Source organism: Leuresthes tenuis, unplaced genomic scaffold (genome assembly GCF_036924035.1).
Source record: "Leuresthes tenuis unplaced genomic scaffold, fLeuTen1.0.hap1 SCAF_12, whole genome shotgun sequence".
Taxonomy (NCBI): Eukaryota; Metazoa; Chordata; class Actinopteri; order Atheriniformes; family Atherinopsidae; genus Leuresthes; species Leuresthes tenuis.
The window spans coordinates 6355368-6369953 of record NW_027325366.1 but is presented as its reverse complement, the minus strand read 5'-3'; the positions used below and the strand labels follow the sequence as shown (position 1 = coordinate 6369953).

Sequence of the window (14586 nt, the reverse complement as noted above, 5' to 3'; positions counted from 1 at the left end):
ATCTGTAGCTCATAACAGTCCCAGACAAATGCAAAAATCTGTTTACAAGTTTTGGAATGAATGATCTCTGAGCTGATATGGAATAAGGAAGCTGAGAAGTGTTGGGGATGAGAGTAGTAGAGTCTTTCCAAGTGATTCATTTACAATCATATAATGAAGAGATCCATGCAAAGTAACATTAAATGTCAACATGTACATCAACAACAGTTTCAAAACAGAAAAAGAGACATCTGATCTCATCTTTGACATTTATGTGGTTAGAAATTTAACACAAAAGCTTTAATGTTAAATTCTTCTTTCGTGCTTATTATAAAGAAAGATATATACAATGACTCTTGTAGCAAAAAGAAACTCACCGGAAATCCAGCTCTGCCAGGTAAACCAGACCCACCCTGTAAAGGAAAACGGGAATATGTTTTCACTGTGTCCTGTGTTTTTCTCACTAGCAGCAACCCTTTGTTTTGAGACAACAAAAAACTCACTCATCTTGGCTCTTAGTGATCAGGTGTCACTGATGTAAACACATGTTTTATATATATATATATATATATATATATAATTTTATTTAATTTTGTTTAAAAGCAGAAAAAACATTAAAAAAATATTTCTGCTTCATAAAAAAAGAGCTGCTTTGGGATTGGAGCCAGGATGTATTTGATGGAGCATGTATAAATGAAGACTGTGTTCTTTCAGGAGCAGTGACTTGTGAAAATGGGACAGTGTCAAGAAGTTACACCAGGTGGTACTTCTTAAAGAGCTGCTGTGTGGCCAGCGCCTGCCACCATGGGGGGTTATGATAAAATTGACAGGAGCGTCTGTTTTGATGTGCATCATTTGGCACCGGTGTGTTCTGGCCTTTACAAAGCAACCACTCAGTATGAAACGGTTTCATCAGTATTAACGCTGAACTGCTATCGGTAAAGTAGCAGTAGTTTTTTTGTGATATTCTGGTTGTAGTATTGTTGAGTATATGAATATGAATCCATACCTGAGGGCCCGCTCTGCCAGCGACAGCATCAGCCTGTGGAGAGTGGAGTTACAGTAAGAAAGACTAACTGAAAATGTAGTTAGCTTCTGATTTCAGACAAGAAGAAGAAGAACTCTGTTATAAACTCTAACAGTGTTTTTGTTACTCACATCATCAGATGTCTGATAGATGATTTGTCCCGGTGGTCCAGGTGGACCCGGGGGACCTGGGACTCCAGCTCCATCTCGACCTGGTTCACCCTAATACCATAAAAAAGATAAATAAATAGATGTCCCATATAGTAAGACAGCCCAAAATAAGCTAATTCAACACATCATATGCCACAACTGTAAGAGTGGTTACTGCAAAGGAATGCAAAGTGAGATGGTACAACCTCAAACAGGATCAGTCTGTTACTCAGTACTGAAAATGAGGTTGATAATAATGTATCCACAGTAAAAAATGGTACTCACCCTCTCTCCTTTGTCACCGCTGATACCCTTTTGTCCCTTCAAAAAAGAAGTGAAACAAAAGATACATGAGGTGGAAGTTCTGTGCGCAGACACCTTTTAACACCTGCTAACATTAAACGAATAATTACCTTGTAAAAAAACTAAAAAAGTTAATTTTGTTACCGGAGGTCCGGTGAAGCCATCCAGGCCTGGTTGCCCATCTTTTCCTGGAGAACCTTCACTGCCCTTTGGACCTTGTAAGCCAGGTAATCCAGGTCTACCCTGAAGAGATGCAGTCAAGTTAGACCAGTGAAGCATATAAAAAGAAACTTATTGTAACAGCACATGCAAGGTGCAACGAGAAGACTAAATAAATGTTTGTCTTCCATCAATAACTTCAAAGAGCTGCTTATCTCTGTCACTGAAGGTCATCCATGAAAGTGACTGACGCCTTGCTTTAGATCCAGAACTCTGTAAAAATATCATTACTTCTTCTCCCAGTGAAAGGCAACAGACAGAAGTGAACTGCCCATCACACAGGAATTTGTGATTTTTTTTCCAACACGAGGTACATTTTTACTTTTTTTAATACCTCAGAACTAACCATTCTGCCGTGTTACAACACTGTGTCAATACACATTGGGAGGTTTTAAGACATCTAACTGTGAGATGTCATTAAATCCTATACACTGCTTATTTTTCTTTCACTTTTTCCGTAATAATATTGTGAAGGTGAGGTAGGAACAGATGTGGGAAATGTTTCTATGAACTTACTGGGTGTCCAGGTAAGCCAGGAGGACCCTGCAAGCATACATGTCTCGGTTAATTGCAAGCTCACACATGTCTTCCGCATCACTCCGACTAAAATTTCTCAGAGCAGTTCTTATAAAATATTCACAAACATAACAAAAACTACATGTTACATTTTTATAGAGAAAGTCATACTTTGTACAGCCTATATGATGATACCTTACCCAAATCATTTGAATGATTAAACAATATCATAAGCCTTAGTTTAAATGATAATAGTAAGCTTTGATAGCCAACGTCATCTGATTACCACAATACGCCTTTTTCAACACCTTGAATCTATTGTAGTTTCACTACAATAGATCTGGTATCAGATGCACATCTTAGTTTGTAATATGAGGACTACAGACACATGAATTAATTGAACCATGTCCCTTTTACAGTTAGTCTGTTATATTATATGTTTCACGTACAATTGGACCCCAAGTCAATAAGAATGTGGGTACCTGGAATCCTTCTGGTCCTCTGATACCAGGAAGTCCACCAGTTGAGCCCTCCATGTCGTCCTAAGAAAACAACAAAAAATGCTCTCACAAATGGTCAAATATCTCTGAATGCCTGTCTGCATATATTTCACAATGAAAAACTTTCATAACCCATTTTAGATCGTATATCTCAGTGGTAAACTATGTCGGTATTTTTTTGAGGTTGATATTTTGTGTCAGCACTATTCTATTTGGTGTTGGAATTTCTAGATAAATCCATCGAAGTCCAGATGTGGATGAATCTACATCAATGCAGTGACACAACTTAGGAGTCTGCAGCCAGTATGTATTCATAGAATATTTATTGTTTTGGTGCCGACTGACTTGTAGGTGACATGGTCAATTTTACACTAAAAGAGACTCGTTTAAACAGTTAAAAAAAAAAAAAGAGGCACAAGTACATCCCCTAAAACAAGCTGCTTCCTTTCCCATTGCTAGCAGTAGCATGTTTACCCTCTGTGCTCTGAGGGCTACAACGAACACAGAACACCTAACAGTTCCGTCCCCAGGGTACAGTGTGGCATCACACTGTATCCTACAGGCTGTGTTGGACAACAATTTGATGAGCACAACTGGAATTCTGGGTAATTCGAGTAACTAAGTTAATCAATTTTTAGATTGGACCACAGGAGTCAGACCACACAGCGGGACAGATAGCGAGCTGCCAGCTGTCATGCGTACAGATAAACTCAATCAATCTTGTATTTTTTGTCTCGCACCTCTGAGTCCACATTATGGTGGGAAAACATGTTTCTGTAAAGTAAAAGTAAGCTGCGACCTCTCTTGCATCCTCCATTTTAGCACCTTTACTGGAGGCGGAGCCTAAGAACACCTGCCTACTAAAGAGTCATTAGACGCGGGAGTGAATGACAATAAAACTCTCTCCCACTGCACTCAAAATAAAAAAGAAACCCTAACCCTGGTCATTGCAAAAATGGGCTACATAGCATTTGAAGTCCTGAGGTGAGTCACTCAGACACTGTCACTGAAAAGATGCAACTTTTAACGTTAAAGACAACTGTCAGCTATTTTGAAAGCACCAAATAAGAAATCAATTCCAACTTACTGACAGCTTCTATTTATTTATTAAGCATTTTTATTTGGAATCAATATCAAACATGTTTTCAAAATTACTAACCCGTCCAGACACAATTGTAACTTGTAAACTCTTCTCAATGAGCAGCTTCACAAACACCTAAGAGTGAACTCACAAATCCAACACGATAACCTGGTCCTGGAGGTCCTGGAGGCCCAGGAGGCCCAACTGGTCCCATGGGTCCTGGCAGACCAGCCAGTCCAGGCTGTCCTGAAGTTCCTGGTAAACCAGGGTCCCCTTGATCTCCCTGTAGAAAACACTTGATAAGCATGTGCATGTTTTTTTTTTTCCACAATCAGGAAAGTTGTGTGTTTTGTTCCAAACTAATACTTCACAGCATACAGTATTAGTCCTGGTAAGTGTGGTTTTAATAAAATATTTCATAAAAGAACACACTCCTGCACAAGCACCCATGCACGTTCCTCTGGAAGCAAATTCAGATATCAACAAATGCTAAAGAAAATCCTGGCTAGCACTCAGATTAGACTGTAAGTCACATCTGTGGCTGATAATATTTGAAATACATTTGCATATAGTTAGAAGACAGAAATCCTCTTAGAAGGCTGACACACTGGAGCCTGGCTACCTGCAGATGGAAAGGCTTAGGAGAGGAGGATATATAGTGAGGCAGTGTATTGGTGAAAAAAGAAAAGTAGAAGCTTGGCTGGAGAAATGACAGGAACAGCGAAGGCTTTAGAAGTATGGACAGAGGACACGTGCTTCATTGTGATTATCATTACATTATTCTAGCAACCAGGAAGTATGTATTTTAAAGTGAAAATATGCAAACTAATTGTACATGTAGAATATAATCAAATAGACTCCTGTCAATACCCATTATCTCAAAGCCATTCTGCTTTTAGCTGTGTGTTAGTGAGTAGATTTAAACATCTTTAACTTCAATTGGAAGAAATCAAAAACATGAATTCACACCTTTTCTCCGATTGCTCCTGGGAGACCCAGCTCGCCTGAATCACCCTAATGAAAAAATAAGCAAATGAAAAAAGTTTTAGAACACAACTGAAACTTGAATTGTTTTCTTTATGTGATTCTTCTTTATATGCATCTGAAAAAAATACTCTGACTCACATTTGCAGCTCTCCCCCATTCACACAGAATCTATTCTAAGCTACGTTAAAGCCTTTCATACCTGTTATGCTGTGCAACCCACCTCCAACCCAATATGCTCATTTTCAAACAGTTTTTTACTTAATCTGCTTTTTTTCATTGATTCTGCTCTGCCTCAGGCACTCTGTGACTGCACGTGGTGGGGCAGGAAGGTCTCAGAACAGAGCCACAACAAACATTTACTGCTGTATGTGTAGTTGGTTGGAAATTAATCTTTGAATATATGGAATTGAACTTTGAATATATGGAATGAAACTTTGAATATATGGAATTAAATTTTGAATATATCGAATGCAACTCTGAATATATGGAATGAATCCTGAATATATTGAATGAAACTCTGAATATATGGAACGAAACCTGAATAAATTGAATGAAACTCTGAATATATTGAATGAATCCTGAATATATTGAAAGAAACCCTGAATATATTGAATGAAACTCTGAGTATATGGAATGAAACTCTGAATATATGGAATGAAACTCTGAATATATGGAATGAAACTTTGAATATATTGAATGAATCCTGAATATATTGAAAGAAACTCTGAATATATTGAATGAAACTCTGAGTATATTGAATGAAACTGAATATATTGAATGAAACTCTGAATATATGGAATGAATCCTGAATATATTGAATGAAACTCTGAATATATGGAATGAATCCTGAATATATTGAATGAATCCTGAATATATTGAATGAAACTCTGAATATATGGAATGAAACTTTTAATATATTGAATGAAACTTTGAATATATGGAATGAATCCTGAAAATATTGAATTAAACTCTGAATATATTGAATGAAACTCTGAATATATTGAATGAATCCTGAATATATTGAATGAATCCTGAATATATGGAATGAATCCTGCATATTTTGAATGAATCCTGAATATATTGAATGAAACTCCCGATACCCCTGACCAATACCGTTCTTCTGACAAGGAAGTTTGCTCCCTTTTTAATTGTGGCAGACCAACTACAACAGGCCAGGCAGCTGTTAATCAGGCCAACCTCAGCATGCCTTCAACCTCTCAGGAGTGCCTTCTATATATACTGTATACAAATATATATATATGTGTGTGTATATCCATCCATCCATTTGCTATACTCGCTTATTCCAAATTAGGGTCGCGGGGGGCTAGAGCCTATCCCAGCTGTCATCGGGTGAGAGGCAGGGTACACCCTGGACAGGTCACCAGTCCATCACAGGGCCACACAGAGACAAGATACACAACCATGCATACTCTATATGTACATACATATATACATCACAGGTCCCTTATTTGGTCCCACTCATTCCTAGGGACAATTTAGAGACACCAATTAACCTAACATGCATGTTTTTGGACAGCTGTAGGAACCCGGAGTACCCAGAGAGAACCCACGCATACCCAGGGAAGGCCCCAGCCGGGATTCGAACTTGAATTCCTCTTGCTGCGAGGCGACGGTGCTAAGTTAATTTACTTCCAGTTTTGAGTTTTGGTTAGATCTAATGACAGCTGTTAAGAAGCTCTGAGGTTTAAGTTTGTAGATGTGATACTATTGCCTAATATTGGTTAATCTTTAGAAAAGAAACAATAATTTTCACAAAATCAATACCTTTTCTCCTTTGGGTCCAGGAACTCCTAGGAGGCCATCGATACCAGGTAAACCAGGCAAGCCCTAAAAGGCAAGAGATTCACTTGTTGATGGTTGGACACTGGTATCACTATTAGGGAATTTTGAAGGTTTAGTGTGACAACTAGTTTAGAGGTTTTTAGAGACAAGAAGATTAGCACTTACAGGTTGACCAGGTGCCCCATCCTTGCCTGGAGGTCCAAATGCTCCAGATGTCAGTGCTGTGCCTGCCGTGGAGGGACCAGGAGGACCAGGTGGGCCCGGAGGACCTGGTAGCCCTGGAAGTCCCTATATCAATGAGAATGAACATTCAGTTGCATCAGACCATATTTTCACCAGCATAATGGCAAAAAAGATGGCTGCCTGCGTTACTAAATACGACACAGATGAAAGACAAAGCTTTTCATTCTTCTCACCCGAATAGATTCCAGATCAGGGAATCCAGAGGCCTCCATGTCCATAAAGGTCTGAAACATAGAATTTAAAAGCAGTTGTAGTCGACAAAGTATGTAGTCTTATGCTGTAACTACTTAAGTCAACATTACGTAGCATGTGATTGTGATCAAAGCGCACTTACAGATCTGAATCCTGATCCTGGTGGTCCCGGAGGTCCTGGGGGTCCTGGGAGTCCCCTGGAACCAGGCTGACCTTCTCCCTGTATATGCGAGCCTCATTAAGATTGGGTATGACTCTACAGCAGCGATTTCCTCTTAAACTAAAACCATTTCACTTGTGCTTTAATTATTTTCTGTGTCTTTACTGTCAATGTGTCGAACCTTCTCTCCTTTGGGTCCAGGGTCACCTGGAGTTCCTGGGAAGCCCGGTGGTCCTAGAGGACCCTGTGTGGAAAAAATCATCACGTTAGGGCACTAGAGCCACTATGCGACACTGTTGCTAAACAGACTAGCAAAGCAGCGCATGTTTTCTTCCACAGGATGCTGTTGACGAGTGATATGATTTAAAGCTATTCATCATTATTGTCTGTGACAAACAGGAAAAACAAAACTAACTCACGGTTTTTCCGTCCTCACCAGGATCACCCTGTGAAAATGGAGTAAAGAATGATACATGTAATTTACAACAGGTTACAAAGATCACTTTGTATTCAAGCTTTTAAGATTAAAATATTTTAAAACGCAAAAACTATGCACCGGCTCTCCATCCTCTCCAGGTGGTCCCTGAGGGCCTGGTGCCCCAGGTGGTCCTCGGGGTCCAGGGACTTTTGAAACAACTGAGCCGTCACCATCAACTGAATACTCAGTCGCAGGCCCTGGAGGGCCAGAGGGCCCAGGGGGCCCGGGAGGTCCAGGTTCACCCTTTTTTCCTTGATATCCAAAGCCTGCACTGCCCTGATGAGGAGGAACCATCGGTGTTCAATGAGCTCAACATGAGACAGGATGAAGCAGGTACGTTTTTCCAATATGTGAGGCACAGCAGTAATATCCCTCTGAACAATAAGCTTCAACATAAATGATAAATATCCAATCATGGAATCAACTTCATTTAACAATTAAAAGATCTCTATTAGTGGGGGATCATGTAAAATGAGAAAATAAGGAATTTAGTAACTGGCAGAGTAACTGCCAGGAGCCTTTATTTATTATGAAAATATTTTTTGTCTCATTTCGTAATACTTTCATAAATAATGAATCACTCTAACTAAAACAAATGTTTCTGAAAAAATATACCCCATAAGTTGGTAAATTCAGTTAATTCAGAAAAGTGAAGGGTTAATTGAAAGAAGCCAGTTTGTCATCCTATCAGAATTTTCCAGCTCTGTGTTGCTAGGAAGATAAAGTGAATTCAGCTCTGTGACTTGTGGCCCCTTTGTAGAATTAAAGATAATAATGGAACAGGGGATCTATTTGAAATGACAGTTAAATTGAGCTATCTTATCTTATCCATAAATAGGTCGACTGTGTAATTACAAAATGTATAACAAGTTCCGTCTGCAGTGGGAGCAAAATAACAAGTGAAACAAGCTTTCAGTGAAAGCTTAAACTGAACAACAGCTCTGAAGAAAAAAAGAGCAGCCAGCTAGCCTGACCAGGAGAGCAGCTGGCAGTGAGGAGGAGAAAGTTACCAGTTTGTTACCTTCTCAAGATTAACTTCTAAAGCAAAGTTGGAGTAGAATCACCAAAGGAAGGCCAACACTGAACTGAACTGAACCAAAAGTGTTTATGAAGCTCCTCCAGCTCTACTCCGCACTCCTGAATTACAGGATCAATTAGAGCACAAATGCTTTTCTGCTGGGAGTTTTTGCCAATTTCCAAAGTTTATCAAGGTTAGCCCATCAATTTTCTAGTAATACCATCATAGAAAGGTTTGTAATTACAAATCTTGTGGACTGCCATGCCACCTGTTTCATTCTGATTGATACACCCACTGTGTTGTCGCCTGTGTTCAAGTTTTTTGGGGGGAAAACAGTAATAGTACTTAATCAGCAATCAAATGATTTCATAATGCACTTTTATTTTGAAAACATAAATAAAACATTCACAACATGTTCCTCTCTAATATGAGTCATCAGATAAGTTTGACTCGTTTGTAATCTCTGGGCACTGTTGCTTTGCCCTCACGCTGTATTAAATCAGATGTAATTGAGTTGGTTTTGATTGTTCAGCTGTTGCATTTTGGGTCCTGCTCCTCTGTCACCATTCAGCACCAAAGTCCTTTTTTTACAGGTTGCGTGATGATTGGGTGAGATGTTTGGCAGTTTTACCGAACAGAAACAGTTTCTTGTTTTAGAAATTACTTTCACTCACTCTGCTGTCTTTATATTGCACTGGCAGACTATTGCCCTGAATTTTATCATAGAGCTGCACTTTTGCAGATGAACAATCATATAAAAGAATGACAGCAAGGTTTGCTGTTTCTATCCCCCAACATGGTAATGCCAGAGGCCCAAGGTCTGGTAGTTATGGTTAGCTATTAGAAAGTGGTTCACACTGTGCCTCAGAATCTCAAATCAACCTTCTAAGTACATGAAAAAAGAGATTATGTCTAACTTACCTTTGTTCCCTTTTCACCTGGTTCTCCCTGAAAATGAAACAAAGAGCGATGGAGTAAGTGGCAGCATTACTCACAGGCTGGCAGACACTACATCTTAATGCTTGTGTTTCACTATAAGCACCTCACACTGAGCTAACTGGGGTTGGCAACCAGACCCAACTGAGATGCAGAGATGTAAATCCAAATGTACCACATTTAAAATTATATTAAATGTAACTGTAAGTCATATTATGAATGAAAGAATGTAATGTATACGCTCATGTCTAGATAATATATGAAATTAGGGCTTCAAGCTCCCTCTAGTGTTCCTTTGACAGTGTTTCATTGATGCTGTTCTACTATCCCAGTGCACATTATTACAACCTTCAGAAAGGGCACTCAGATAAAAACTGTGTCAGACAGCATGGGTGGATTCCAGTTATACGACCGAACCTTCTCTCCATGGACTCCACCCCGTGAGCCGGAGCCAGAGCTGGATTCTCCCTTTGGCCCAGCTGGGCCCCTATCTCCTTTCTCTCCTTTGTCCCCTCTGTCGCCCTTCTCTCCTCTAGACCCAACTGATCCTGGAAAACAAAAACAAAGGACGTTGTCATTAATATCCTCATGAAAGCCTTTCATAAATAATTAACGATTGTTCCCCAAACAACAATAAGGACAGAGAGTGGCGTAAAAGGAAATGACTGCTTGCTTGATGGAGCAGGAATCCGGGTGCAGTAATTTACAGCCATGTAAAGATTTAACCTTTCCTCACCTGCATGCACCGCTGTCCGGATGTGACCCCATATGGCCCTCCATGCTTCCCTTCCCACTGAAAGAGTCTCTCTGAAATGCAGCCTGCCGCTTTGTATTAGCAGCTGATGACATGCACACTAAAGCCAGCATTAACAGCGTAAGCTGAAATTCTAATGCTTATTCAGTTCATATGACAATGTACCCATACAGATTTTCGAAGTCCTCCCTCTTTTGCTCTTTTTCTCTCTTCTGGTTTTCAGAATATAACAGCCAGAACTGACCCTGTCCCCTTGGCTCACACTCAAACATGCCCACCACCCCATATGAATCATAAAGCATAAGGTAGGTACATTCATCCTGCGCTTTTGCTTTTCAAATTCATATGCAGTCCAGTGTGAGGAGCACCCTTGAGGTAAGCAGAACCAGGACAGAGAACAGGAAGGAGCTTGATCTAGATGCTTTGCATTTTAACCCCACCTGCTGACTCAGGAAGTCTGGGCCTGGACTTCACAAAGACTGAGACGTGTTCTGAGTCACTTGCTGAACACACGGGAAAAAAGTTAAATTAAGTGTTTGAATGAACAGTAAACCATGTTGTTGTTTTCTATATTTAGCTTTGATACAAGAAAACATGTTTGCTTGTTCTGGTGTAGCTGAGTTGCAGTTTTATTTATCTAATTTTATTTTGTACCATCATCAAAAGTTTTAAACAGGTGACTGTAGCAACAGAAGGCAGCAACATTTGCTCTCTGCTCTTGTAGATTAAGTTTCAAGAACTTGGATTGCAGGTATTTTCATTAAATGTCACGCAAAAATAAATCACTTCAAGTTATATTTCGTCATAAAATTCATCCTAAAATTCTATTACTGGGGGGTTACGTAGTTTTGACTATTTTAAATATCAGTATTCTTCAAATATGTACCTTAATCTTTAATATCTATTTTTGACCAGAATTTATCATTTGACGCACATATAAAACTGGTTTCTAGGACTGCCTTCTTTCACCTTCGTAATTTTGCTAAAATCAGGAACATCCTGTCTCAGGGTGATGCAGAGAAACTAGTTCATGCATTTGTTACTTCAAGATTGGACTACTGTAATTCCTTATTATTGGGCTGTCCCACATATTCTCTGAAAAGCTTCCAGCTGATCCAAAATGCTGTTCTGATGAGAACTAACAGGAGAGCTCATGTTTCTCCAGTTTTAGCTTCTCTTCATTGGCTCCCTGTTAAATTCAGAATAGAATTTAAGATTCTTCTCCTCACATATAAAGCTCTTGATGACCGAGCTTCATCATATCTTAAAGATCTCATTATAAGATATTTCCCTAACAGAGCACTTCACTCCCAAACTGCTCTTTTTTGTGGTTCCCAGAGTTTCTAAAAGTAGAATGGAAAGCAGGGCCTTCAGTTATCAGGCCCATCTCTCAGATCCTCTCTGCCTTTAAGATTAGGCTTAAGACTTTCCTTTTAGATAAAGCTTATAGTTAGGGATGGCTCAGGTAATCCTGAAACATCCCATAGTTAAGCTGCTATAGGCCTAGACTGCTCGGGGGGTCTCTTATGTCACACCTTTCCTCAATTTGCCCCCCCACCCCCCCCCCCCCCCCCTCCTCTGTTTAATTTCTCATATCACATTAAGTACATTTGGAATTATTGTGGTCATTAACTTGTGTTTCAACGGGTATACTTTGAATGGTGTTATGGTGTTTTCCTCCCCTCTTTTCCCTCTTTTCTGTCTTCTCAAACCCCAGCTGGTCAAGGTGGATGGCCACCCTTCCTGAGTCTGGTTCTGCCAGAGGTTTCTTTCTGTTAAAAGGGAGTCGTTCCTTTCCACAGTCGCCACAGGCTCAGGACGGGAGATTGGACTAAAGACAAGTTTCGGTGTTATCTGTTGGTTTCCTTAGCAAAGAAATTATTTTTTAAATGACTCTGTATGTATGAATTGGACTAATATTGAATTGAATTTTATTTTATTTGTATATGATTAGATTATGGCTTGAATTGGACTGTGTTATTGAAGTACCTTGAGATGATATTTCTTGCAATTTTGCACTATATAAATGAAACTGAATTTAATTTAGGTGAAGTACATGAGTTCTGAGTTGACGGAAAGATCCAAAGTATTTATTTGTGGTTCTCAAGTTAACTATTATCCAACTGGACAAATTAATAAACTGTACTTATCATTGTATCATACAACACCAGGACAGTATTACATAATATATCCAGGAGTCAAGATACCAGATACAAACTGACTGACAAATTTTTTGAAAAGATTTTGAAGTGAATAACAGAAATCTCTGTTATGTTTGCTTGGTCTCTTTTTTTATCTGCTCCTGTTTGTTTTCCTTTACGTTTTTTTTTTTTTTTAAGGTTTTGGGCGAAGCCTGCACATGTTGTTTATTTTACTGATTTAATGAAATTCCAATTAAACTGTCCAAAAACTAAATAATTTTACCATCCAGATTAGATTAGATTTTTATGGTAAGGCATGGTTCAAGATGCTGTGTCTCTACCTTTCAACTGATGCACTGCTTCTCAGATAATATATGATGTGGTGATACGACTATCATTCTCAGAGTTCTCTGACTATTTTTCTAAGGAAAACAGTAACACACATAGATAGTTCAAATGGAGTGTTCCTATAACTAAATCAGAACTAAAATGATCAAATAAGCTTGTAGCTGGAACAGAGAAAATCAAATGTAATTCACATAGTCTGTCAATACCTCTGCCTCCAGGCTGCAATAGTTAGGTGGTCCAGTAGATGGAGACATTCGTCAGTGGATCTGTTTATACCGAGCTCTGACTGGCTCAGATATTCTTGTTGAGGGAATATGGACCATGTAGCACCATGTGTCATCATTAAACATTTCATTGTATACCTAACAGATTAACAAAGATGAACAAATCTATATACCATCTTTGAAAGTTGTAACATATAAATTAAAAAGCAAATTAATATTTGCTAAATAGCAATGGGCTGCTCAACAGGGACGCATAAGACACTTTTATGCATAAAACAGTTTCCCTGTTGTTTCCCCCTGTCAAGTGTAAGAAAGAACCAATAAAAAGTTACATAAAGTTAAGTGTGAATCTAGATTATCTCACCAGCTTCTCTTGCAGTGGCCTCCTCTCCTTTTCTAACCACCGGTGGCTGCTGAATGGGCCGAGGAGTCTGCAGGAAAACAATCGAGCAACAGACAGATATTTAGAATGCCAGATGATAGCGTGTGCTTGAAGCTACAATGAGCTTGCTCTTTATTTGATAGTTTCATTTTGACCTCCCACACTGGAAAGCCTTGTAAACAATAAGACTGCATGTGAAAAAGTTACAAACTAAAATGACTCGTGTTTCGGCTCTGCTTTAATCTTTTAAGAGTGTACAACCAAAGCTCTTCTCCAAACTATCACAAATGTCTCCCAGCTTTCCACTGAACCCTCTCAAAACACAATTGAAACAACATGTGCAAGACAAGCCAGAGTGCTGGTAACTCTTTGCCTGTTTTCTTTAATTAGTTGTCAAGTAATTACAGTTTGTGTTAGCCACAGTTAGAAATCTAAGGCCTCCCCCAGCCTTGTTGCACAACTTCTCTTTATCTTCACCTTATTAGGGCTGTGAAGGAACACAGTCTTCCAGTTTAATTCACCAATTTGGACTGCAGTTGTAGAATCTAATCTAATTTCAGTTACTTGCAGAGTACAGCAATTTAATTTCACCTGCACAGCTCCTCTGCTGGGTCAAAACATTTGAACACCAAAAAAGCCAATTTCTATCACAAAAATGTTCTGTTATAGTAGCATTTTCTGTAAATCTTCAAAAAAAGAGCCAGCTGAAACACAAAATTAGATTTACTTATGCAACACTAAAATCCCACACACAAAACAACAACATGACACACCTAAATCCTCCTCTTCACAATTATATCTGTGCCTGCCTACACCGGCTATAAGTGGAAGGGTAGCAGGTCTTTAATGAGTACACAGAGCTCTGTAATCTGTTGTTTTTTTCTATTTCTGACTAATTCCAGGTCTCTTCTCTCCATCATTTTGTTATTTCTTCAGTAGCTTTGGTTCGGCTACATTTATACAGCACACTTACTCTAATGTGCAGATAGTTTGACTGATTCTGTTTTGTTTACTGCATGTGCTCATGCAGTGGTTAAGGTTTGTGAACAGAAAAAAGACTCCAGTCTGCTAACAATCATCTGTCTCTAAAAAGCAACATCACGTTTGACTTTGTTCCCACACAAAGAAAAGAAATAATGCAACAAC

At 39.1% G+C, this 14586-nt stretch overlaps 1 protein-coding gene across 2 annotated transcripts in view; it reads right to left on the bottom strand.

Moving 5' to 3' along the window:
• The window catches only part of col18a1a (collagen type XVIII alpha 1 chain a), a 77060-nt gene that overhangs the window by 13861 nt on the left and 48613 nt on the right, over positions 1 to 14586 (bottom strand). For both annotated transcript variants that reach the window (XM_072397890.1, XM_072397889.1), the window contains 19 exons: positions 13423 to 13489; positions 10009 to 10139; positions 9577 to 9603; positions 7716 to 7913; positions 7579 to 7605; positions 7341 to 7403; positions 7142 to 7219; positions 6981 to 7031; positions 6730 to 6852; positions 6547 to 6609; positions 4744 to 4788; positions 3926 to 4057; positions 2676 to 2735; positions 2194 to 2220; positions 1603 to 1701; positions 1441 to 1476; positions 1138 to 1227; positions 989 to 1021; positions 357 to 392 (listed from right to left, as the gene is read on the bottom strand). In XM_072397890.1, coding sequence (XP_072253991.1) covers positions 357 to 392; positions 989 to 1021; positions 1138 to 1227; positions 1441 to 1476; positions 1603 to 1701; positions 2194 to 2220; positions 2676 to 2735; positions 3926 to 4057; positions 4744 to 4788; positions 6547 to 6609; positions 6730 to 6852; positions 6981 to 7031; positions 7142 to 7219; positions 7341 to 7403; positions 7579 to 7605; positions 7716 to 7913; positions 9577 to 9603; positions 10009 to 10139; positions 13423 to 13489 — 1386 coding nt within the window. The remainder of the gene's footprint in view (positions 1 to 356; positions 393 to 988; positions 1022 to 1137; positions 1228 to 1440; positions 1477 to 1602; positions 1702 to 2193; positions 2221 to 2675; positions 2736 to 3925; positions 4058 to 4743; positions 4789 to 6546; positions 6610 to 6729; positions 6853 to 6980; positions 7032 to 7141; positions 7220 to 7340; positions 7404 to 7578; positions 7606 to 7715; positions 7914 to 9576; positions 9604 to 10008; positions 10140 to 13422; positions 13490 to 14586) is intronic.